At 41.3% G+C, this 25,922-nt stretch overlaps 1 protein-coding gene across 2 annotated transcripts in view; it reads left to right on the top strand.

The window, feature by feature from the left end:
* Positions 1–2,310: 2,310 nt before the first annotated feature.
* The window catches only part of LOC109458300 (dehydrogenase/reductase SDR family member 2, mitochondrial), a 79,115-nt gene continuing 55,503 nt past the window's right edge, over positions 2,311–25,922 (top strand). The window contains exons 1-2 of one of the 2 annotated variants that reach the window (XM_074328037.1): positions 2,311–3,391; positions 4,096–4,137. In XM_074328037.1, coding sequence (XP_074184138.1) covers positions 4,125–4,137 — 13 coding nt within the window. In that variant the 5' untranslated portion in view covers positions 2,311–3,391; positions 4,096–4,124. The remainder of the gene's footprint in view (positions 3,392–4,095; positions 4,138–25,922) is intronic. The other variant, XM_074328038.1, reaches the window with a different exon arrangement.

Genomic DNA, 25,922 nt, shown 5'->3' with positions numbered 1-25,922 from the left:
ATCGTATTTCTTGTTTCATAAACTGCTTGTTCCTGTCCTTTGTCCATTTTTATTGGGTTGTTTACATTTTTCTTACTTATTCTTATACATTCTTTATGAGAGGAAACTACCCATTTGACTGTTATGTGTTGCAAATATTTTTCTCAGTATGACTTTTGAATTTATATCTTTTTAATGTCATGTAGATGTTTTAAATTTTTATGGAATCAGTTTTATTTATCTTTTCTTTTATGGCTTCTGAGTTTTATGTCATGCTTAGAAAGGCCTTTCTTACTCTAAGAGTGTAAGAAAATTCATGTTTTCATGTAGTTATTTAATGTTGCTAGTGTGTGTGTGTATTTAAACATCTGATATTTGTTCTGGTATAGGAAGTGACATAGAGATCCAAGTTTATTTTATTTATTTATTTATTATTTTATTTTATTTTTAAAGAGAAACTTATGAGTTTATTTGAGCCAAACTGACGATAATTGCTGGGAAGCAAAATCTCAACAGACTGAGAAAATGCTCCCAAGTTTATTTTTTTTTACCAAATGGTTATCCAGTCAGCACGGTTTGAGTTACCCCCATGCCTTGATGTCTTCATTATTCCTATACATATCTGAGCCTATTTCTGGATTTTATTTCATTCCACTGATTTCTGTCTGTTTCCAAGTCAGAATTTAAATAGATACTGCAAAAAGGAAAAAAAAGGGGGGGGGGGGGACAAAGTACCATAAAATAATTTCAAATAAAATAACATGGCAATTCAGAGGTGGGAGAGAGTATCTTTAATTTGGGTGGTCTGGAAAAGCTTTATGAAAGAGGGACATTTAAGACAAAGCTTGAATGAAAGGCAACATTAGTCAAAGGGAATAAAGAGCAACGGCATGGAGGCAGGAGGTGGTGAATATTTGTGTAGATGCCCATTGTATCTCTGCAAAGAAATCCATACGCAACCACGTGTGTTTTTATGCATGGACATCTTGACTATAGTCAAGAGCACACAGAAATTTTTGTATTACTTTTTTGAGGCATTTTGAGGATATATTTATTTGTCACAATAGTTAAAAATTGAGAACCTCCGATTTGCTAGGGATGTCTGTGTCAATTCTGGTTTTTAACACAAGGAGCAAAGCTGATAGCTATTATTCCCATTTTAGGAATGAAGAAAAGCCTCCAGCAGGCTAAATAACAGCTTGTAAGTGGCTGCACTGAGATTGAAATTCATGACCAGCAAATTAAAACAAATAAAAATAAATCAAAACACAACACCAGAATAGGAAACATCACAGTCTAGCACTCGTTAGGGGTTTGGAGCAGGTGCTGTCCCTGCTCTGTTCGTGTCACCTGGGATCTCTTTACCCTCTCTGTGCGCACCAGCTGAATTCCAGTCTGAATTCGTTCCCCAAAAGCCAGCACATTGTTGGAAGGTACAGGAGAGCCAGACGGGCCTCGGAATTTGTGTCCCTTCCCTCCCTCCACAGCCCTTAACCAATGACTAATGGGAACAGTGATAGACACACTTCAGCTCTTTTGTCCTCTCGTGGGGATGACTTTGAGGTGTGCACAGTGTCCCCAGGCCCTCTGTGGGAATGAATCACAATTACCCTCTATACAATTTAGCTTGATGTCGTACCCTTACTGAGTCACTTCTTGGTCCAATTTCCTCACTCCTCTAACTCTTTTCCCTGGAAATATTTCCTAATAAATCACTTTCACATGTATCGTCCTCTAAGCCAACATTGTTTCAAGAAATGTGTTTTAGCTATGTAGGCGTGTGTGTCTGTGTGTGTGTGCCTGTCTGTGTGTTTGTGCATCGGGTTGCTATTTAACATGAATTTCTTACTGTGGAGCCAAAAAGTTAGAAAGCCACTGTCCTGTACCACATTAAATGGTCTCGTTATTTGTGTGTAGTTTGGTGAGCTAGAAAGTTTCCTGGATGCCCTAGAATCAGAACTGCATCAGATTGCCTATTTGAATACAATGATTTAAAATATATCCAGTAAAAATGTATTAGTCATGGGTCTAGAGAACACCGTCAAGTTTGACACAATTGGCTAGGCTGTTCTTTGAACTTCTTTGGGCAATCAAGCCTGTGAAATAGCTTTCTTTCTTTCTTTCTTTTTTTTTTTTTCATAACTCAGAGGGGCACCAAGAAGATATTTTATTATTTTTTTAAATTACTTTTTATTTTTCAATTATAGTTGGTGTTCAATATTGTATTAGTTCCAGGTGTATAGCATAGTGGTTAGACATTTATATAACTTATAAGCCTGCCAAATAGCTCCCAAAGTCCAGATTCCCTTTTGCTAAGGTTGATAAGTGTGGTATAAAGGTCATGATGGTTGGCTGTTAATTTTTTGCAGACTAGCAGGAATAGGAAGCCCAAGCTTGCTTTGCAGCAGAGCCAGAGGATGTGCCTGCCCACAAGGCAGGGCCGTCATCCCAGAGCTCTGACCCTCGGCTTGGCTTAGATGGAGAGAGGTAGGGTGTTCAGAATTGCTCTGCATTAACCCCCAAAGATAGTGCAGTTAAGGAAGGGAAACATAATATACCACATAATCACTAACAACAAGTGAGACCTAGTAAAGCTCAGGCAAGTCTCTGTTGGTCAGATCTATGGGGATCCCGGGGCAGGCCTGCCTACCAGAACCTATGGGGGGCCCTGAGTGGCGGTATAGAGCACCAATTCCCAAAGTACAATGAGATGAAATTGGAAGGCAGCGCAAAGGAGAGGGAGAGCAAGATACCCATCTTCCCAGGGAGACCATGGGAGTCCTGCCATCAAGGTGTCAGAAGATCCTGATTTGTCAGGACATGATGTAAGATTGGCTGCACATTTAGAAAAGAGCAAAAATATGTTGAAAATCCAATGGAATGGTTTGGAACAAAAGGACGGATGAAGATGGCTGTGAGTTAAGAATTTATAAGGTCTCTAATACTGTCCCAGGGAAGAGCCATGCTTTCTGCTAGACATGGACATTCTGGTTACCCCAGAGGGGTACTGCAGTGTGGGGGTGCGTGCTCAGAAGCACCGTCAAGGTCTGGGTGAAGGATCCTTCAGCACCAGCGAACTCCCTCTCCTCTGATTCCAGAGCCACTCCGCTGCTTCCCGATTGTTCTCCAGGTAGGAGGTGTGGATCAGGGACAACACCTTTTTCCTGACTGGAAGGGCATGTTCCCCACTGAAACTTAATCCGTTGGCATTTGAGACTTAATCCATTTCACGTGAGTTCCCCCGGGTGTTGGCTCTCCATGTCCTTGGCTGACCAGTCCGAGAGCCACTTCCGGGGTCAGGACCCTGTGAGGCCTCGCCTGAAATGGGCAGTCAGATCTCAGGCTCCAAGACCACAAAGGAGCACCAGGATCCTGCCAGAGAGGATCCTGAGGCTGAGCTGAAACCCCGGGGGTAGGCAGTACGAGCTGATTCCTGACTGACTGTTGTTGAGACTGTAGAGTTCAGCAATAAAGGCTGTGTGCATATGGGGGTGGAGTGAGAGAAACCTTTGACGCTAGGGAGCAGAGCAGCGATGGAAGGGAGATGGGGGTGTCAGTTTTGACCCCAGTTTCTGTTTTGCCCATTGTTGCTGGAAAGTTAGGTGAGAAGGAAGCCTTTGGGCTCTGTCTCCAGAGGAAGCTCTGCTCAATTCCAGTGGTGGCGACAAGAAGATCCCTAGCTCTAGATTCTATCTCTGTCCAACAGGGTGAGGTGAAGTGGCTCCTTGAAGCATAGTGGGTTGGGATGTGGGGGAGATCCTTGGCTCATAATGCACAAGTATTAAATACTTTAAACTTTATTATATTCATACAGCACTTTCACATACATTTTCTATTGTAATTGTTGCAAGGATACACCGATTTCTCCTAAAGTAGATTCTGATTAATCAATGGTATGCTGATTAAGCATCTGTAAGAGAAACACTGTGCTAAACATTGTAGGAGATTAAAGATTTACAGCATAAATTTAGCCTTTGCATTCAAAGAATTTACAATAGAGCTGATAGGACATGTCAGTGAAACACCTAGAAAACAACTGCTACAAACAGTGCTAAACTAAGTGTTATTTATCCACCTCCCGCGTCCTTCCCACCCTTCTATTGCATCTCTCCACAGGGAGGCTCAACCCTACCTCAACTGGCAGGATGGAGGCACTTGGTAGGTAAACAAGTCTTCCCTCCTGTGCCCCGCCCACTCCTTATTCTATGGGATTTATTCCCTCCTCTCTGTACTGCCTTCCCACAGGGCTCAATGTGAGTGGCTCGGAATAGGGGTTCATGTGGAGATTTCTCTAGAAAATGGATCCTGCAAAAGTAACCATGCTCAGATGAAAATAAGTTTGATTTCTCCAATCATCTTCTGTTAAAATTGCATGAGTTTGGTGAGTTGAATGGGTCAGATGTACCTTCTTAAATTGATAAGCACCTACTATGTCTCTAATATGCAGAAGAAAAAGACCATCAGGAGACCTGGGTGTGGCTTTCTTGGGGATCCTCTGCTTGCTTTTCCGTGTTCCTCACTATGCCTTTCTACCCATATTCGTGAAATAAACATTTCACACCATCTTGTGCTAATGCTTGTGTACCATTCTAGAAGCATAACAGATACAAGTTAATTTGTTACATATAATAGATGCCCTAGGGCATTAGGGCTTAGTTCTCTCATGGAATCCAGACTGAGAAGGGCTGCTTCAGACTCTACTCCAAAGGTCTCAAGTATAATAAGACCTGAGTACCCTCCTTTCCCTGGCCTGCCTCAGTTGCCACAACTGACCCATAATGACTTCTTGAATCATGAGGTTTGATAGTGTTGAGTCATTTGGAGTTCAAAAGAGACCAGAGCCCTGTGGGAGGTAGTATGTTGACTTGTAATGTTATTAGACACACTAAGATCTAATATTAACCTAGACTTGGAGGGAGGAGAAGACTCTCAAACTTGCTCTCTCCCCCATGTCATATCAGGGAAGTCAGTAAAGCAGGGAAGCTTGGAATGACCATTCGTTTGAGTAATGACTTTCCTCTGTAGTATGGAATTGAAAAAATTCAGTTCAAAAAACATGCTTTAGGTCTTGTAAACAGTGATTAAAACGGTAAAGGTGAAGAAAATATGCCTGTCCCATCGGATACATAAATTTAGAGATTTTATGATTTGGCAAGAGGAGTCAAGGTGTTGAGTAAACCTGGAACTTGACAGTATTGAGGGGAGGATGGAGAAGATAAGGTGCCTTGAGCTCCTCAAGACAAGATCGGAAACCTGTTGGGACAAAGGAGCACAGCAGCCTTGGGGCCTCTCCTGTCCTTATTTCCCATATAGTGCCGGGCTGAGAGGAGGTCTGGGAGATAATGTAATGTTGGAGCTTAAATGTTTAGGAAAGCATTTTCTCTGAGTCAGGCTGGGCCTGGACATTGCCTGACTCGTGTATTTTGGAGATTGCCAGGGGGATAATATACTCCTCCAAGATTCTGGTTTCTGCCCTGGTTGGAACAGGCACAGCCTATTTTTCTTGGGTCCTGGCAGGCTGCCAGAAAAACTCCATACTACGTTCTTTGCAACTACCATGTACTGAATCCTGCTTAAAACCCTTAACTTCCCCCTTTCTCTAGTGTCCCTTCCTTTCTTCCATGCTGGATCCAGAGAGGATGGGAGGTGGCATGCAAACTTGCCATACTGCAACCCTAGTTTATGAAGCTGTGTCTCTATATAAAGACCCACTTCCTTAAGTTTCTAATGTCACCCATGGAACGAAAAAATTCATTCTTATTCTAGGTTAGATGGCCCTGCTTTATGTTCTTATGCACTTCTCTTTTGAAATATCTATCATACTAAAGATTGTTTATTTGGTATGTGATTTCCCAGATAGATTGTGAGTTCTGTGGGATCAGGGATTGAGCGTGTCTTGCCCACTGCCATATCTATCACCATGTACAATACAATCATACTGGGCCTTTCCAAGAGGGAATTCAAAACAGGAAATTGGTTACACAGGAATTGGACAGAGGTGACAAGCTGAATGGGCTGATGAAACAACCAGATATTAGTGACAGCAGGAAGCTGCTACCATCACAAGGGTACGAAGGACACAGGGAAGGGATAGTGTCATCAGACTCAGAGGCTGAGGCTGTACTATGGCTGGGACTGCCAATGACTCTGGATGGAGGGGCTGCCTGATGGGGAGCTGGAATCATTGCAGAAAATGATGTTCAAAACAGAGAGGGGGATGGAAAAAATAATCTGGCTTCTCCTTACTTCTCAACCTCCTATCTCTTGTTAGTGCCTCCCCTTGGCCATCCCAGCTGAAAGATAGTTGGCAAAGATAAACAGGAAGCACAGTTCTCAGGAGAAGGGTGGTGAAAGGATGTGATAGCAAACAGGCAGTGACCGATACAATATGAACTAATAAATATTTGTTGCTTCCATGAATGAATGGGTGTATAGACATGCATTAAATATTGGCTGATCAATAATTTAAAGTAGCCCTACCATTCACAGCTTGTCAAAACAATTCCATCCCTCACTTCTCTGCCACTAGTTACCATAGATGTCTTCTTGAGACACAGTTTTGACAATGTAAATGAAGTGTAATCAAAGTTCAAAGGAGAGACAAGAGCCTGGGGGCTAGCAACTTCATTCTGATTAACTTTGTTCTGAAAGATTTGAATTAAAACTTTTTTCTCCTGCTGGGAGTACCCAAAATACTGGTAAAGATGTAGGCCATTTAATATTGCCCAGTTTCACATCCCACATAGTAGTTATTTTGGGCCTCAAATCTAACAACTGCAGGGATAGCGTGCCTCAAAATGACACAAGGTAAAGACCTAGCCTGTCCCTCACAGGCAGCACCTTGGGTGGGGTTTCAGGTCACTGGTGGTGCCATCTGAGGCTGCCATCCCAGGTGGGCTCAGGTGCCTGCAGAGAAAGCTGCAATTCTACAGTGTGTCCACCAGAGGGACACACACACACACACACACACACACACACACACACACACACACACACACACACACACAGAGAGACTGGGCTGAGATGTGGCCTTGACTGCGTGTGGGGTCTCCTCCCAGGTATCTCGTGTGTTGGAGCAGATCTCAGCGAGCAGAGGCTGCCCTGATTCCAGAGGGAAGAATTGCCTATTCAATTCTCTCATTTCCCCCTTCACTGGTTCATTTTACATTTCGTAACAGTTGATTTGAAAAATTTACAAATGGGGATATCAAGAATTTTAAGAAACAAAATCAAGTGTGTGTGTGCATGTGTGTGTACAAACACATATGTGTGCATTTTGAAGGCGGGGTGGCAGGAAGTGGGGAGAATTCTGGTCATCAATTCATTCCTAACCTGCAGCTTAAATATTATTTAATGTAGAAATTCAGAACTTGAAAAAAGAACTTGGAAATAATTTAGCATCCTCCTTATTTATAGATAAGGAAACCAATGTGGCCTTTGCTGCTTACAAAATGTCTGGAAGGTTCAGAAATGTTAGGAATGCAGTTAATAAGTAGACTTATTAAGGGGTTTGTGGAAAGATTTTATTTCAGCATTCCATCCTTGCTTCCCCTTCCCTAGGCCCAGCCTGAACCTTAATAGCAACAACAAAGCACAAAAAGGCATTTTTTTAGTTTACTAATGAAAATGTTGGCTCTCCAGTTCGAATCCCATCTTTGGTCTTTGGATTCTTTCTAGAATCTATTGAATTAGAGGATAGAAAAATCTGACATGGTAGGAAAATTATCCAGGAAGATGTTGGAGTGAGTAGAAACTCAAACTCTTAATCACAAATGTTATTAAAATCAGTCAGAAAGTCTACTAAAGAATTTTCAGCAGTATAGCAGAGATAAGCCACTAAGGTAACCAAGGGGAAATGCATTCAACTCAAAAAATTAATGTGGGCTCCCCGACAAAGCACCACTCAAAAAAGACCAAAGAATGTACAGAAAACTTTATTTTAATTAATCTTGAAAAAGAGCAACTGCAGGGAACCACACAGAATTCAGAAAATGGTTAGAGCCTCTTTTCAAAGAAATGAAGTGGACACTATATCCTTTTAAGTGAGAGAAGGTCAGAATAAAAAAGAATGAAGGTAATGATCATTGCAAAAGACAAACTGAAAATGTTTAATCTGCACAAAGCAGAGGTGGCACTTAAATCAGTAAAAAAACAAAACAAACAAAAAAGACCTTGAGTGATATATCAAGAATTGTAAGAAACAAAATCAAGAAATGAAACATTTCAGGAGGCAGATCTGGAGAATAGAGTTCAGTATTGCGATTTTAAATGATTAGACTTCTGAATAAGCAGCCAAAATAAAAGGCAGTAAATTAATAATTAAAGATGCAATAATACATTTTTCCAGGAGCAACGGAGATTAGACTTGAAACAGAGAAGAGTCAGATGGCCTAATAGAATACTTACGAACATTTGAGGAGAGACTTGCTATTTACAACACAGTTCTCACACTCATACATCTTTTCACTTCATCTTCACCACAACTGTGTGAGGTACACATATGTTTTTATTTTCCCACTTTACTGATAGACATTAACCTCCAAGAAGCTAAGTGATTTCCCCAAGGGATATAGCTGGTAAGTGAAGAGCCCAAGTTTAAGTCCAGGTCTTGTTTTCCAAGGTGGGAGGGTTTACATCCATTTTAAACAATAAGGAGAATACATCTGTGATAACAAGCGAAAAGAGATAATTGTTAAGGAATGTAAATTGGAAAGACTATTGCCTTTTCTAGTAACGTAAAAATGGCTTGGTGGATATGGATCAAAATCACTAAGGTTGGGAGAAAGGCGGAGAGAGAGAGAGAGAGAGAGAGAGAGAGAGAGAGAGAGAGGATGAGAAAGTGTGCATTTATTATTTTTTTATTATTATTATTTGTTTCAGGTGTACAAAACAGTTAGACATTTACACCCCTCACAAAGTGATAACCCCCCCACTCTACTACCCCTCTGACATCGTATATAGCTGTTATAGTTCCACTAACTCTATTCCTTATGCTGTACTCCACATCCTGTGATTTTATATATATATATATATATATATATATATATATATATATATATATATAATTATAGTTGACATTCATTATTATTCAGCTTCAGCTTCAGGTGTACAGTGCAGTGGTCAGGCATCTACACCATCCATGAAGTGGTCTCCCTAATAAGACAAGTGACCATCAGATACCCTATAAAGTCTTTACAACATATTGATTACATTCCCCAAACTGTCTTTCATATACCTGTGGCACTCTTGTGGTTATGGATTGTGCTTTTTTTGGGTTTTATTTATTTATTTATCGATTGTGCTTTCTAATCCCCTCACCTTCTCCCTCATCCCCACCCCCTCCCATCTAGCAACTCTCAGTTTTTCCTCTATATGTCCATTCATTCTTGACCTTGCCAAACTGCCCTTCATGTGGGATGTGACAAAAACCCATAAGCTCTTCAAGGTCCTAGAAAATCCAACCAGTCACTCACCTTACTCTATTTTGCTCCGAGGACTGCTTCTAACAGAAGTTTGCATTCAACACAGAAACCTAAATAGATGGTACTGATCTGAGTTATCTATTACAGAAATATATAAATGAGAACAATATGAGGGAGTATTTTTTTTGTTGGTAAGTATAATTATTGTATTTGATGGAATAAAAGTAAAGATGTATGCTCATAACTATATGAGGCATTGCAAGCTGCTGTCACCTTTCTAAGAGAATTATTTGGCTAAATGTGACATGAACCATTCCCTAGACTGACTACTACCACTCTAAGAACTTATCCTAAGGCAATAATTCAAAGAAGAAAAAGTTATAGGTGGTTATACTGGTATTATTTATAATTATGAAAACTTAAAATAAAACCTCCAAACCCTTATTATGTAGCTATTAAAATAAGGAAAATGAAATGTATGTATGAAACTAGCAATGGAAGTAGAACCGAGCTTTTATACCACAATTAAGCAATGAAAAACATGTGCATGTAGTTAAAAATTGGAATGCAATTTAGAGAAATGACATGAGTTCATTTAGGGGGGTAGGACTGATGCTGAACTTATTTTTATTTCTTTCTTTGAACTAATTTTAAATTTATAAATTGTTAAGAGATTGTCAATGCTGTTGCTGAAACATGGCCAATACCACCAGGTCAGGGATTCATGGCCTGTATCTGGAAGGATAAGAAACTGTTCATAGTCGCCGCGTCTGAAGTGGGGAACTGGAGGCCTGTGGGCCTGTAGAACAGGACTAAGAAGAGACTTAATATTTACTCCATACCCTTCAATGCCTTTTTAATTTTGTATCCTGTGCATGCGGCACCAATTATAAAAATAATATTTAGGTGCAGTAAATCTACATTGACTATATTTCTGATCCAAAAATTGGACCAAATGGTCTGATGATGGGACAAAATAGCTGAAATCAATGTAGTCTTGGAACAACCAGGACATTCACTCAGTGTGCCAAAAATTGCAAAGGTGGGGAGTAGAGATCATGCCAAGGCTAGAAAGAGGGCAACGAGTGGGAGTGGGCCCTCCTGGGAGTCCAGTGGATGTGGTGGAAACCAGGTTGAATCTTGGGGTTGAGGGTCAAGGGAGAAGAAAGCTGTGAAGCAAAAGATGAACAGAGATGGTGGCAAAGACCACAGAGGGAAAGTGTGTGTGTCGTGGGTGGCATGGCTGGAGCAGCAAGCAAGGCCAGAACCAATCGCTCTGTAGTGCAGATGGAAACTGAGGTGTAGGGCATGGCCAGGCTCTCTGGGCGAGTAAAGTTGGGACACCAGGGAGGCTTGGAATAGGTCGCCTGCTGCGGTGTGTTGCTGAGGCCAGCGTGAGAGAGGTAGGGAGGAAGCAGACATGCTAGGCTGGGCTCAAGGATCTGGGGTTAGTGGTGCTGAGGTAGCTGGGTATCGTCACAGTTTCTTCTCTTTAATAGTTGGTAAGGTAGAAAGAACAGGATTAGCAGTCAGAAGGCCTAGGTTCAAGTCCCGCTTTGGGGACCAGCTCTCTGACCTTAATTTCTGTTCTGTTATTCTCAAATGTGGGTAATATTACCTGACGGCAGAATGAGGAGGCAACAGTGAGGTCACCTGCAAGAACTTGGAAAAAAGGGGGGTTAAATGTTTTCTGAGCTGTAAACTATAAAATCAACATAAAACAGAGCAAAGCTGAGAAGTGCCATGTCACTTTAAGGAGGCAGAATGACTGTCAGGCCACTTCAGATCTATTGAAGCCTGAATGAAGATATTAACTTGTTTATCAGAACAAGAGCTGAGGAACCACAGACCCTTGAAAGAGGAGTGGCAGGTGTCCATACTGGTCTATGCAGCGCTCAGGTGAGGGTGCTGGGGACAGATGTAGTGTTTCTGTGAAAAGGGATGCATTAGGCTACTCTGACCCCATCAACCGTCAGAGTCGTGGTAACATGCTCACAAGGAACCCTTTTGTGGCACGATTTCGATTCCCATATGACCCTGTGTCATGCAGGGACTCAGCTCCCGCTCCTTGCAGAACGCAGGACATGGTGAGGCCAAAAAGGAACACCCACGGAGCCACGGATGGGGGTTCATACCACTACAGTCTTGGTTGGAAACACAGGAAGCAGGCTCTACACGATGCGTAATCCACCGTTTGTCTCTGCCAACCAACCCACCCCACTTGCTAGCCACAATCCGCCGTCGGCTTCTCTGCCAACCAACCCCCTAGCTTAGCCACGGCAGTTATATTAGTGGTTAATGGCTAACCAGTAACAGCTGATAGCCAACCAGCCACAGCGGATGGCCATCTGATTACAGCTAATGGCCATCTAATAACCGAGCCAGCACCTTTCCACGTGAGGCCGAGAGCTTGAAAACTGCTCTCTGGGACTGTCTCCACACCCTCCTGACCCTGCTCCCATGAGTTCCAGCTGCACCAGGGGACGCTGGTTAGTGTCCATGCTAAACCCTTTACAGAACAACTGTGCTGCTTATTCCGGATCCTGAAGAAATTACAAATGATTTCTGTAGCTGAGAAGGAAAAATCTGTGCTATGACCAGCAGCACTGAAGTTCATTTCAGCTAGTAAAGGATAACGTACTCTTTTATCTCATAATAAATATGTTTTAATTATTTTTACCACCAGATTTAACAAAGCTCTAAAGTTAAATGTAAAGTAGTACAGGATTTTATGAATACCCCGTATAATCAATTCCAGCCATATTGCCCCCCATTCACAGAATCTAAAAGACTGCTATTTATTTTTCCTACTCTTTTCAAGGGGAAAGTTTTTAGATCTTTTTGTCCCCAGGTGTCCCAAATAATGGTGGTGTATTATATTTTTCTCTGTACTGGCATGGAGAGGGGCCCTCTTCTGCTGATTTTATTGATCAGGTTTGAGTTAATGGCAGTGGTTTGTTTGAAGTAGATTTTTGTATATATGTGTTTGAGGTAAAATTTGTAAAGAGACAGATATAATAGTCTTCTGGGTTCTTGCTGTGACCAAGAAGATTTTATCCTTTTTCACTTCCCTGTATTTCCTTTGGGAATGAAAATAACACTTAAAAATCTTAGTTGGCTTTGTAGTTGGTCCAATTATTCGGAATAAAAAAAAATCTCATCAATGACATTACCAGTTTTAATGTGACTACATTTATATAATTATAAGGACCAATTGTATTTAAAAAACGCCATTAATTTTGATGAAAACTATAAATGCTTATTAAAGCACTTTGACTTTTTTTTTCTGGTAACTGGTACCTAAAAATATCTCTGAATATTGTCTATAAGGGAAAATGTTTTGAAAAAAGTGGAAGGTTATGTGAGAAGGTGCATAATCCCAGATCACATAGAAACAAAACAGAGCCAAAATATAGAAACAGGATGTGTATCTGTCTGTGTGTGTGTATGTGTGTGTGTGTGAATGTATAAACAAATTACACCATACACTCTCTTCCTTCTGCTCTGAAATAGAGAATATTATTTTCTTATATACTCAAGAACACAATTAGTAATGACATATTTCTAGTGATCCCCTAGAAATCTTGATAAGGTTGACCAAGAATGGGAACCTGTAGTTAAGCTTAGTTCTGGTGGTACAAAATAATGGAGGCAGCACAAGAAGCTGGGGCAGGGTCCACTCACTCTTTCTCTACTCTGTGGTTCTATTTGGTCCTTGCAAAATCAGCCTTAGGCAGATGACCGCAGTGACGAGGGGTGTAGAACCTGGAAATGAATTAGAACACATTCTAGAGACTCTGAAGTGAATGAGCTCTGCACCCAGTAGAACAAGGAGAAAAATGCTAACCAACCCATTTATTTTCTTACTCCAACTTCTAAATACTGGGGGTGCCAAAAACATGTATAGAAGTGGACACTTTGGTGTTCACCGTAATCAGAAGTGCCTAGACGCTGATGGTAACCACTCTGAGCACCTCTTATAATTGTTGAAGTCAAACGTGAATGTCACAAGTATTCATCTTCTGTTATTGGTATATATTGAGCATTACGATTTTAATATAGTTTTCCTTTCTTAAAATGAGTATACATTGTTTTGGCACCCTCTGTAATTAAAAAAATATTTTTATATGTTTGGCTGGGAGGAATGATTAGAATGTCTGAGGAGGTGAAGGGGAGAAGAAAGTGGTAGAAAGACATTTGCTGCAAAAGGAATGAGGAAAAAATAGAATTGCTTCTTGGCTGGTTGAGTTCTTTCAGCTTTATCTATGACAAAGAGAATGGGCAATTGGGGATTTTCCTCCTGGACAGTTGTTATTACAAAGACCACTACTAAAATCAGAAGCATTGCTGCTGTGGATGACTTGGAAGAGAATTATTGTTGAGAATCATTTGTAATGGGATTTTACGTCTAGTTATGAAAAATTTGATAACCAAATTTATAATACAAATGATTAAAAAGGCCTAAAGACCTTTAATGGCAGAATTTGTTAAATGATGTGTTAGTCTTAAGTACCAGTATGTTTCTAATTCATGTGTCTTGCTTGGGCATGTTAAATATGTAACCTGTGATCTATCTGGACTGAAATGGGCCTTATTAAGACAGCATTCTTGGAGATGTTTTTTTCTGCTGACCACTACTAATATGAAGTTTTAGTATTGTCACTCCTAGATGATATTTTTAAAATTTTCTTAGATAAATTGATCTCAAGCACACTTCAACGTTTATTAATTTGTTAACAAGGAAACTAAAGAGTTTGATGGTCTAGAAAGGGTACGAAGGGAGAGGTGTTAGAGTTGGCAAATGATGCTTATGTGGCAGCTCATTTTTAAGAAGCATGAAACGTCGCGTGTAGTTTCATTTCACAGGTCACCAAAACATCAAGTGTATGTTGGTTGTTGGGAAGGAAGTTCATGGTAAGGTGGTCTGAGGTGACAGGCGTGCAGACTCTCAGGCCGGTGATAGCAACACTTCTCCAGAGCAAATGACAAGCAGCAGCAGTGTGTCCAGGAATGGCAATAACAAGACTGAACCTCCGAATTGTGTTCAGGCCAATAACAAGAAAGCATGAATGGTGTCGAGCCAGGGGGCTTGCCGCCAGGTAACCAGATCTGAATTTGGAGCTGCCGGAAGCCAGTGTTTTTTCTCCAGTGCAGACAAATCTGCCCATTTCTTAGTTTTGGGACAAGTCTTTTTACTCCCTTTGACAAAAGATCCTTTGATTTGAAATTAAGAATGACCAAGACAAAATATGGCCTGGATTCTGTTTCAGTCCATTGGTCTGATACCATCTGGTGTATTGCAATCCAATTCTGGTACTTACCCCAGAATTACTGCAGACCCCACAAGTTGAGGGCTCAGTCCTCCACAGCACTGCCTCCACCTCAGATGCCAGACAAACTTTGGGGGTCCCCAGGCCACCTACATTTTTGACCACCTGGCTGCAAATTTGGGAGGTTCCCACAACCCCCTCAGGTTTGATAATTTACTAGAATGATTCACAGAACTCAGGAAAGCACTATATTTATAATTATAATTTTATTATAAAGGATATAGAACAAGACCAGCCCAATGAAGAGACAGGTGGTGCAAGGTCTCAGAGGGTCCCAAATGCAGTTTCCCTGACCTCTCCAGAGGAATCAGGATCTGTCATCCTCCCAGGACACCTAACATGCTTACCAACCAGGACGCTTCTCTGAGCTTTGGTGTCCAGTTTCTATGAGGTTTTATTATTAGGTCGGTGCAAAAGTAATTGCGGTTTAAAAGATTAAAAATAATTGCAAAAACCACAATTACTTTTGCACCAACCTGATACTTAGACATGCTTGATTAAATCACGGAACAAGGACTGAATGCAATCTCTAGCCTTCCTCCCTAACACTGGAGGTGGGGCAGGGCGGACTTTCTAATCAAGTGGTTGGTCTTTCTGGTGACTTCTAGGTAGCTCCCCCTTAACCATCTTATTAGCATAAACTCAGGTGTGATCCCAGGAGCTCATGAATAACAAACACACTTCTATTTCTTGGGAAATCCCAAAAGTTTTAGAAGCTCTGTACCAGGAACCCAGCCAGGACAAAGACCAAACAAATTCTTTGTTATACCATAGCATGGGACTACAGGTAATGAGGGCATGCTTTTATATAATGAACTTTAAATGACATATGGGGTGGGGGGTTCTGATTTGTTTTCCAAACTGGAGCCAGAGTAATCTTTTCAAAACCGACAGCTAGTCATGTCAGCTCCTGCTTGAAATCCATCAAGGGCCTCTTACTGATCTCAGGATAAAGAGTAAAATCCTAACCTGGCCTCCCAGTTCTCCCAGGTCATGTCCAGACTCATCTGCCACAACCTTCTCCCATTGCTCTCTGGAGCCGGCCTGTCAGTTTCTCAAATGCGCTTGCTGTTTTGGCTTCTGCTCTGCTGGTATCTCTGCTTGAATCAGTCCCTTCCTCAACCTCAGTCTATGTGCGGTTATAGCATTGAGTATCCGTCACCTGACTCTGTCTTCCCTATTAGCTGTAAGCTTGAAGGTGAGCTGTTTGTGCTTAAAGTTCCATCCCTGTCCCCTGTTAAAAGAAAAACTGGGCATATTAAAAATTTTAGGTTTATCGGAGCAAAAATCGATTTGAATTGGGCAGCACCAAACTGGAAGTGGTTAGGAATACTCCACCTGCCGGAGTGTCAGGAGAGACTTTTATAGAGAAATGGTGGCTGTTGTTGACTGGCTATAGCCTCAAGCCCAGTTGGCTGTTTGTGACTGGCTGTCCTTAGGTTGCAATTTGGTAATCTTGAGGCACTTGCAGGCTTAGATTTTGGTTTGCTTACTTAGGCTGCCACAGCATTAGATCCACCTTAGTCTAATGGCCTCCTTGCTTAGTTAATTTAATATCCCCAACACTTACCACAGTCCCTGGTACACAGAGGATACTCAATATATCTGTGTTGAATGAATTATAAATTGTTTCCCAATTCATCCTCAGGAAATTGGCAAAGACTTTTATCCAGATATGGATAAGAGAACACAGTTTTGCTCTGCCTGGATTTTCCTGTTGTGTTTTCCATATTCTTTGTGTCTCTTTATTCTTGTCCTGTGTCAGTCTGCACAGAGCTCTCTCTGATATTACAGCCTGTTATGGACTGAATTGTGTCCCTGCTAAATTCCTATCTAGAAGCCCTAACCCCCAATGCTACTAACTATATTTGGACATAGGGCCTTTAAAGAGGTAATGAAGGTTAAATGAGGTCAGAAAGGTGAGCCCTAATCCAATAAGACTGATGTCCTTGTAAGAAGAGGAGGAGACACCTCTGCATGCATAGAGGAAGGACCATATGGGGACACAGCGAGAAGACGGCCCTCTGCAAGCCGAGGAGTGAGGGATCAGGAGAAACCAGACCTACCAACACCCTAATCTCAGGCTTCCAGGGTCTAGAACTGTGAGAAATACATTTCTGTCATTTAAGCCCCTGAGTCTGTGGTGTTTTGCTCTGTCAGTCCTAGCTGACGAGCACAGGGCCTTTGCTTATGCACTTGCTCAAAGTTTGCTTTTTTAGAGTCTGTCAATTGTATTCCTGAGGAGACTCTAAGATGTCCTACAAAATTCCTGCTGTTAACTTACTAACGTGCGGATGGCTTCTGGCTCTGTGTGGTGTGGTGATTTGGCCTATAGCTCCATTCTGTGGTGAAACTTCTGTACTCCGCTTCTTTGTGCTGTATTCTTCTGTCCTTTTCTGTCCTAGGCTGTTCCTTACTTGCATTTTGTGACACTTCCTGTTTACATCATTAAATCTGTCCTGGGCTATACTACCCCACAGCAGTGTCTGTTGAATGGTCTTAACTGGTGGGTTAGTCTTGTTACATGTAATCATTCTGTTGAAAAGCTATAGGAAACAGACACAGAAACATTGAATGCATTTTACCTGAGCGTATACAGCTAGTTGGTAAAATAAGTGGAATTAGAATACCAAACTGCTGACCTCATATTTAACTGTTCTTTCCACTCTACCCCTAAATTGGCTCACATTTGTGAGCAGATAAATAGAAAATTTTGTTGACTATCTTTCCACCTATCAAACTTTGTGGGAACATAGCAGACTACCTGTCCTGTTAGTATCACCTCATTAGATTCCTGGACTGCGGGCACTGGAAGAAGCAATTAATAGCAATAAGCTCGACTTTTCTTAACTTTCCCCTTTAGAGGTTCTGAGCAAAGAGAACAGACAAAACAGATCACCAGGAAGCTTCAATGAAAGAAAACTTGACTGCTCTCTAGACGTTAAAATTCCTACCAATCATCTGAAGGTTTTCCTTCAGTGTTCACTTTGTAAAAAGCGGCCGATGAATTCATCCCTATTAGGCACTAGTAGTTCATACCTTCAATGAGAAGAAAGATCTCAGTTTTCCCACCTGAGGTAATATAGTGCTCTAAAAATATTTTATTATGAATGGCTTGTTTATGGACCCCCTAAAGATTCCCTAAAAGATGGAATATAGATATAATTTAAACAAGATGAAATTTAGGATTTTATGAGATTTTTGAAAAAAAAGAAAGAAAAAATGTTGCAGAGAACATTTCCAGCTCTCCCAGTAGATCCCATGGGTGCTTGAGTTCCTCCCTTGATTATCTTGTTCTCTTGCCAGCAGTCCTCAGCTTGAAATGAGTGAAAGGGAGATGGTTAACACCAAAATATGTAGGTCATCTGACAAACAGGAAGAATAACCATCAGCCAAGAAGACCTGTCCTACTAGTACTTTTGCATCAACTCTTAGGTTCAAGGACATTTTGTGTCTTGCCAAGAAGTGTCACCAGTCCTTAACTCAACTTTCCTCCCACTGTAGATACCTGCTTTTTTTAATTTAACTTTTGTATTTTATTAAATAGACAAGAAAATTGCAGTAGAAATAATTTACAGAAAAGTTACTGACAATAAATGTTCTCCAATATTTACTCATGGCTGTTAACTTTTTTCATTAATATAGGCTCCCTAAATCTAGTTTTTGTTTAAGAGTTTTTAAATGAATATCAAGGTATATGCATGAAATAAAACACCAGAGTTAAAATTTGAAAACTCTGCTAAAATGATCCCTATCATAAATTCTGGCCTACAATAGTGCTTGGCAAAGGGACAGTATGTTTAAAAAAAAAAAAAAAACAAACTTACTAGAAAAAAATAACCTCTTGTGTGCCATGTCAGAGGGGTAGTGGATGGGAGGAGGGGGACTGTCACTGTGTGAGGGATATAAGTGATAAATGTCTAACTATTACATTGTTTTGTGCACCTGAAACTAATAAAAAAATAAAAATAAAAATAGAATGCTTAAAATCTGCATCTCCAAAAAGTAATCACATTAAGATACCTGCTTTTATAGCCTACATTCACTCAAATCTGTGGACACGTCACACGATTTAGAAGAGTTTTCCCTTTTTTAGTAGGGATACAAACAGGGTGAGATCTGCAACAGCAACAGTTTTAGAATTAATCGTTTTGTTTGTTTTTAAAGCCCAAGTTAATAACTCCTTCAAAATAGATCTCAAAACTGAGTGGACCAATTATAATCCAAATTCTGGTGCACAGCCCTGCACGTCACAAGGCACCGCCTTCCCTTGGCTTGTTCCTAAATCATTGCACATTGCTTTCTCAGTCTTTTCATGTCGTTAATAGAGGCAGATGAAGAAGCAGCTTAGTTCTTTGTCCCTTTCCTCTGTTGGGTTCTCTACTTGGTGTCTTCTTTTTATTGCCCCTCAGACCCACTTTGCACCCATCCACTCCTAGCCAGGAAAGCTGGCCCACACGGACATCATCAATATACTCTGATGCCTTCTGGCTGGGTTCAGCTCACGGAAACCATCAGCAGGAGATGGAGACGGGATGGGGGTGGTACAGATAGAGGTGGAGATGTTTACTGCTGCAGCTCACGCCCTTCCAGTTTAAGAGGGATGGCTGCATCCCACTTGCAAAGGTAGCCCTCTTCTTGTGGCTATTCCCTGAGAGTGCCCAGAATCTTCCTTTCCTGAGACCCTTTAGGCCTAAAGGTGGTAACCAAGGAACTGCAGTATCCCTTGTTGCTTTCATAAGCTCTTTGAAAATAGTCCCTTTATTAAAATCTTAACTAGCCTGGTTTGCACGAGCCATGTGTTTCTAGCTGGGTCTGATACCACTTTCTTGTGTTTCTCCCTCTCTTTTCATTCTTTCTTATTTTCCTCTATCCCTTTCCTCTTCTCCAATTTCCGCCCTTTGACTACTATTTTTTCTTTTTATCTCTGTTTCCTCTGTCTAATTTTCATTGTCTCTTTTTCTCTGTTGTTTGTATTCATGCTTTTCATTACTGTAACATTGCATTTTTCTTTTTTTTAAAGATTTTATTGGGGAAGGGGAACAGGACTTTATTGGGGAACAGTGTGTACTTCCAGGACTTTTTTTTTTCCAAGTCAAGCTATTGCCCTTTCAATCCTAGTTGTGGAGGGTGTGGTTCAGCTTCAAGTTGTTGTCCTTTCAGGCTTAGTTGTGGAGGGCGCAGCTCAGCTCCAGTTGCCATTGCAGGGGGCGCAGCCTACCATCCCTTGTGGGAGTCGAACTGGCAACCTTGTGGTTGAGAGCCTGCGCTCCAACCAATTGAGCCATCCGGAGGCAGCTCAGCTCAAGGTGCCCTGTTCAATCTTAGTTGCAGGGGGCGGAACCCACCATCCCTTGCGGGACTCGAAGAATTGAACTGGCAATCTTGTGGTTGAGCCCACTGGCCCATGTGGGAATCGAACTGGCAGTCTTCGGAGTTAGGAGCACGGAGCTCTAACCGCCTGTGCCACCAGGCGGGCCCCAACATTGCATTTTTTTATAAACCATATTTATGGGTGGAGATGAGCTCCACTTAATGAAACGCTTAAATAGACTGAAAAATGCAAAAGCAAGCTATTATCACTGCTGGGAGTATAAAATTGTACAACCACTTTGGAAAGCAGTTTGGTAGTTTCTTGAAAAGTTAAACACACACCTATTATATGATCTAGCCATTCCACTCATAGATATTTACCCAAGAAAACTGAAAGCATACAAAGACTTTTACATGAATGTTCATAGCAGCTTTTTCTATAACAGCTAAAATGGAAACAACTCAGATGTTTACTAACAAGTGAGTGTATAAACAAATTGTAGTATGTCTATGCAATGGAATACTACCTAGCAGTGAAAGGGACTTAACTACAGCAGTAGTTATCAGCAGGGAATATGTTCCAAGACCCCCAGTGGATGCCTGAAACCATGAAGAGTACCAGACTTTGTATATATAGTTTTCTACACATACATATGCATGATAAAGTTTAATTTAAAATTAGGCACGGTAAGAGATTAAGAATAACTAATAATAAAGTAGAATAATTGTAAAAACATACTGTAATAAAATTTATACAAATGTGTTGTCTTATTGTACTGTATTCACCCTTCTTTTTGTGATGATGTGAGATGAAAAAATGCCTACGTGATGAGATGTGTTTGCACTTTGAGGTGTGACAGCAAAACTAGCATGAATTTCTTTTTCTTTCTTCACAATTTTACAAATGGAAGATTCATTCTTGCCATAGGTCTTAGCAACCTCAGCATACAATTTTTTTCTTTTCTTTTCTTATGAAGTCAGGAACTTTCACCTTTTCATTTAAAGGAAACACTTTTCGCTTCTCTTTGGCATATCCAAACTGCCAGTATCGCTACCATTGCACATTGGGGCCATTATTAAGCAACATAAGTATTACTTGAACACAAGCACTGCAATACCCCATAGTTGATCTGATAACCCAGAAGGCTACTAAATGACTATGGAATGGGTGTGGTTACCCTTGATAAAAGGATGATTCACATTCCAGGGTGGGAAGGAGTGAGATTGTGTCACATTACTCAGAATGGTGCAAAATTGAAAACTTATGAATTGTTTATTTCTGGAATTTTCCACTTAATATTTGTGGATTGTGGCTGACCATTAGTAACTGAAACCACAGAAAGCGAAAATGTGGATACGGTGAGGGAGGACTACTCTAATGATATGCACATAAAATCGATGAATCCCCAAACATCTAGGTTGAGTGAAAGAAGCCAGACAAAAAAGAGTGCACACTGCATGATTCCATCGATATAAAACCAACTAATCTCTAGTGATAGAGAACAAACTAGAGGTTTCCTGAAAGGGAGAAAAGGCGGCTCAGGGAGGGCTGGGAGTGAGGGATTACAGAGGTACATGAGTTAACTTTTGGAGGTAATGAATATATTCACTATCTTGATTGTGATGATGATTTCATGGGTGTATACAGATATCAAAACTTATCAAATTGTGCACTTTAAATATGTACCATTATTGTGTGTCAGTTATATGTCAATAAAACTGTTAAAAATAACACACAATGATAGACTTAGAGAGAGTATATTAGTTTCTTGCTGCTGTAACAAAATACCATAAATTTAGTGGTTTAAAACGATATAAATTTATTATCTTATAGTTTTGGAGGTCAGAAGTCCAAATCAGTCCCGCTGGGCTAAAGTCAAGGTGTTGGTAGAGCTGGTTTCTTTTGGAGGCTCTCAGAGGAAATCCATTTCCTTATATTTTTCAGCTTCTAGTGGCCACCTGTGTTCCTCGGTTTCTGCCCTCTTTCTCTACCTTCAAAGGGCATCACTCCAACCTCCACTTCAAGATCTGCCTGTGCTTCCCTCTTATAAGGACACTTGTAATGACAATTACAGACCATCCAGGTAACCCAGGATAATCTCCTAATCTCAAGGTCCTTAAGGTAATCACATCTGCAATGTGTTTTTTATTTCATTTTATTTTATTTTTTGCCACAGAAGGAAACATTTACAAATTCTGAGGATTAAGATGTAGATATCTTCAGGGGGCCATCACTGAGTCTGCCTCAGAAGGTATGTTCTGAGCAGTGAAAGGGAATTAGCTGCAGCAGTCCCCCCTTACCTGTAGGGGTAAGTCTGCAGAAATGCATGTTGCTTAGTGTCTGGGAATGGTTTACCCCTTTCTGCTTTGCACTGAGCTATTTATAACCAGCCCTGGCTCTTGAAGAGAGGAGGACAACTTCCAGGTTGTCCTGAAAAAGCTCACTGTGCAAAAATCATTGACTATGTTACTTCTTGTGCAGAATTATGAGATTGGTGCAAAAGTAATTGCGGTTTTTGCATTTTCTTAACCTTGTAAACTGCAATTACTTTTGCACCAACCTAATATAAGGCATCCCCAATGCAGTAGCCTAAACATTTCAAGTTCATGCTCATGTGGGCTAGGGAGGCTAACTCTTTAGGTAAATGCCACTTTGCCCAAAGTTAATCCCTATTTTATAGGCTTGAATCTGCCCTTTGTTAATTTACCTCTAATCACATCCCCCCATTAAAACAGTCTTTGACAGTCTGACCAGTGAGGTGCTGGGAAAACCCCCCACCTGATTACTGTGTAGGAAGCAAACATCAGGGCCCATATTTAGAGATACTTCTAGGGAAGCTGCTGAGATGGAGTCTCATTCTTAAAAGAAGATGACCATTGGGCTTTGCTGACCTGCAACCTCTACCTTGGAGAGCCTTCTCAGAGGAGCAGGGAAAGTGGAGATAGGGTATATTGTGATGGAAATGGGGTCAGAGAGAGACTTTGCTTCTTAAGTAGCTCCCAGGGGCAGCAGATGGAATCAGAGCTATGCTTTTGCTGTCCACAGCCTCTGGGGGCTCCCTCATGTCCCACATCTGCAGGAGTCCCAATTTAGGGAAGCAGCCCTACCCTACCCCAAAATGTCTCCAAACTGGGAGTTCTCTAGTGCATGATTTCCTTCAAAGGGAAAAAAATCACAAACAAATGACAAACGCAAGACTTGAATCTAGACTAGGGACAATTGTTGAAACTTGGGTCCTCCAGCAATGCCTTTTGGGCCCATAAAATGATTCTTAGTCTGTACAATGAGGGGATAGGCCACATCTACAAAGTACCCTCTTCTATGCAGGGAGAAGATCCTTTTTGTTCCTGCTTGTTGTCCTGACAGATGGATTTCCTCCATGTAGCATGGAGCCTGGGGACTCTGGCAGTTTCCCCTACGCAAAGGGTCAGGTAAGGGAGAGGCAGGAGCCTGCGGAGATAGATTATGCTCCTGTCGACACAGCTGAAGTTCCTTCCCTCGCCTGAAGGGGTCAGCAAAGGCCCAGGAAGGGTGGAGAGAAAAAAATTCACGATAGGCCATTAGGCCCAGGGATAGCCCCTAGCTAGCTGCTGTGTGATTTCCCTGCTTGGACCTTCACAGATCCTCCCACAGGGTTTCCCAACGTTTCTGGAGATACTGGGGAGGGTCCTGGATGTTGGAGAATGGGAGTCTATGTGGGACACAGGAACGGGAGTGATCCCAAGGCCTCAATTTAGGGGAGCCAGGAGTGTGTAGAGTCTCCCAGTTAATGCCCTCTTGGACACTTTCCCTGGGATGTCTGTGCCCCAGAGCTTGTCATCAAGCCATCAAATGTAATAAGATGATTTCCGTATTAAATGAAATTGTGGATGAAGAATGGGGATGCAGGAAACAAACTAATGGTTCTAATGTTTTTTCACTTCTCAATAAAGTGCGTCATCTGACTCCTTGTTATGTGTTAGGAAAATGATGACTCTTCTGAGAAGCTCTCAGCAATGATCATTTTGTTCCTCATTCCATTGCGTCTAGTTGGGTGGGGACAGGCAGGAGAAACCATGACAGAGATAGCCAGTAAGTCACAGTCTGCCTTTTAGATGGGTATCTGGCTTCTGACCCAGTTTCACTGGTTGCCATGTTTTCAACAGTCAAAAATACTTCTATTTTTTAAATTGAAAAAAAATTAAATTATAGTTGATGCTCAATATTTATTAGTTTCAGGTGTACAGCATAGTAGTTAGACATTTATATAACTTACAAAGTGATACCCTGGTAAGTTTAGTACCCAGCTGGCACTATACATAGTTGTTACAATAATATTTCTATTTTTTAATTACAAAAGTATGACAAGATCACACTCTTATTATCAAAAAGCAGAGGAAAAACAGAAAGCTCTTTTTACTTGACTCCTTTAGTCTACTCCCTTCCTCAGAAGTATCTATCATTGTTGATTTGGAAACCACCCTTTTCTCTATATGTAGTGGTTTGAAAATATGTCCACGATTATTTGACACTACTTCTTTCAAAAGGTAGAGCCTAATTCTTCTCACATTAAGTGTACAATATACCTAGTGACTTGCTTTTTTTGTGTGTGGTTCTTTAAAAAAATTTTTTATTAGTTTTAGGTGCACAAAACAGAGTAATAGTTAGATGTTTATCATTTATATCCCTCACACTGTGTCAACCCCCCTCCCCCATCCACTACCCCTCTGACATCGCACAGAGCCATTACATTTCCACTGTCTCTATTCCTAATGCTGTACTCTACTTCTTGTAAGTACATACACACACACACACACACACACACACATACATATACATACAAACTTGTAGTTGACATTCATTATTGTTCAGTTTCAGGTGTACAGTGCAGTGATCAGGCATCTACATCTTCCCTGAGGTGGTCTCCCAGTGACTTGTTTTTAAAGCATAGAATATGGCAGAAGGGATAGTTTGTGATGTCTGAGATTAGGGCTTGAATGGTATTGTGTCTCTCTTACTCTCTTGGACCACCTACTCTGGGGGAAGCCAGCTGCTATGATGTGATCTCAAGCAGATCTACAGGGAGGCCCAGGTGGTGGGAAACTGAGACCTCCAGCCAACAGCCATGTGATTGAGCCATAAAGAAATTATTGTAATACATTTGGCAAACCTGTGAGGGCACAGGCTGTCAGGGGTACTCTGCTCCTCAGTGTTCCTGTTTCTGGAAATGAGCAGAGGACAGAGCACATAATCCTTAGGTACATTTTTCTATTTGCAAAGAGTACCCAAGGGTTTATGTAACAGGTAGGGCTAGTTATGTGGTGATTGCTGATATTTGCTTCCCGGGTCACCCTTCAGGATTAGAGGATTTATCACCCCGGCTGCTGGGGTTGCTGCTGGCAGAAAGCCCTCAATAATCAACCCCCTCAGGGGTTTCTTTAGCTGAAGAGAGCTGCCATGCCCAAGGTTATGCCCCTTTCCCAGCAGCCCACACCCAATGATTGATTAATGAGTGGAACTGAGCTCAGCCCTCTCACCCCAACTCAGGAGAGCTATGAAGGGTCATCCCATCTTCAGATCTCCCTGCAGAGGTGACTGAGGTGTTCTATTGAGGCTGTATCACAGCTACGTAGACTTCATCCTCTGCCTAACCCTGTTTCCCTCTTCCCTTTCACAGGTGTTGATACCAAAAGCACTTTTAATAAACCTCCTGCATGTTGGTTACCATCTCAGAGTCTGATTTCCGAGAAACCTAAGTAGGAACAGTGGGTACCGGGAGTATTCTAAGAAAGCAGATGATGAGATAGGTTTTCAGGGCTGGATTACTGGCTATCCAGCTGGCATCACCGGTGGTAGGTGGAGCAGTGACGGAAGGTGGCAGTGCAATTTTTCATCAGT

This window comes from Rhinolophus sinicus, linkage group LG03, assembly GCF_036562045.2.
Source record: "Rhinolophus sinicus isolate RSC01 linkage group LG03, ASM3656204v1, whole genome shotgun sequence".
In the NCBI taxonomy this organism is placed as follows: domain Eukaryota; kingdom Metazoa; phylum Chordata; class Mammalia; order Chiroptera; family Rhinolophidae; genus Rhinolophus; species Rhinolophus sinicus.
This window is presented reverse-complemented; position numbering and strand designations above follow the sequence as displayed.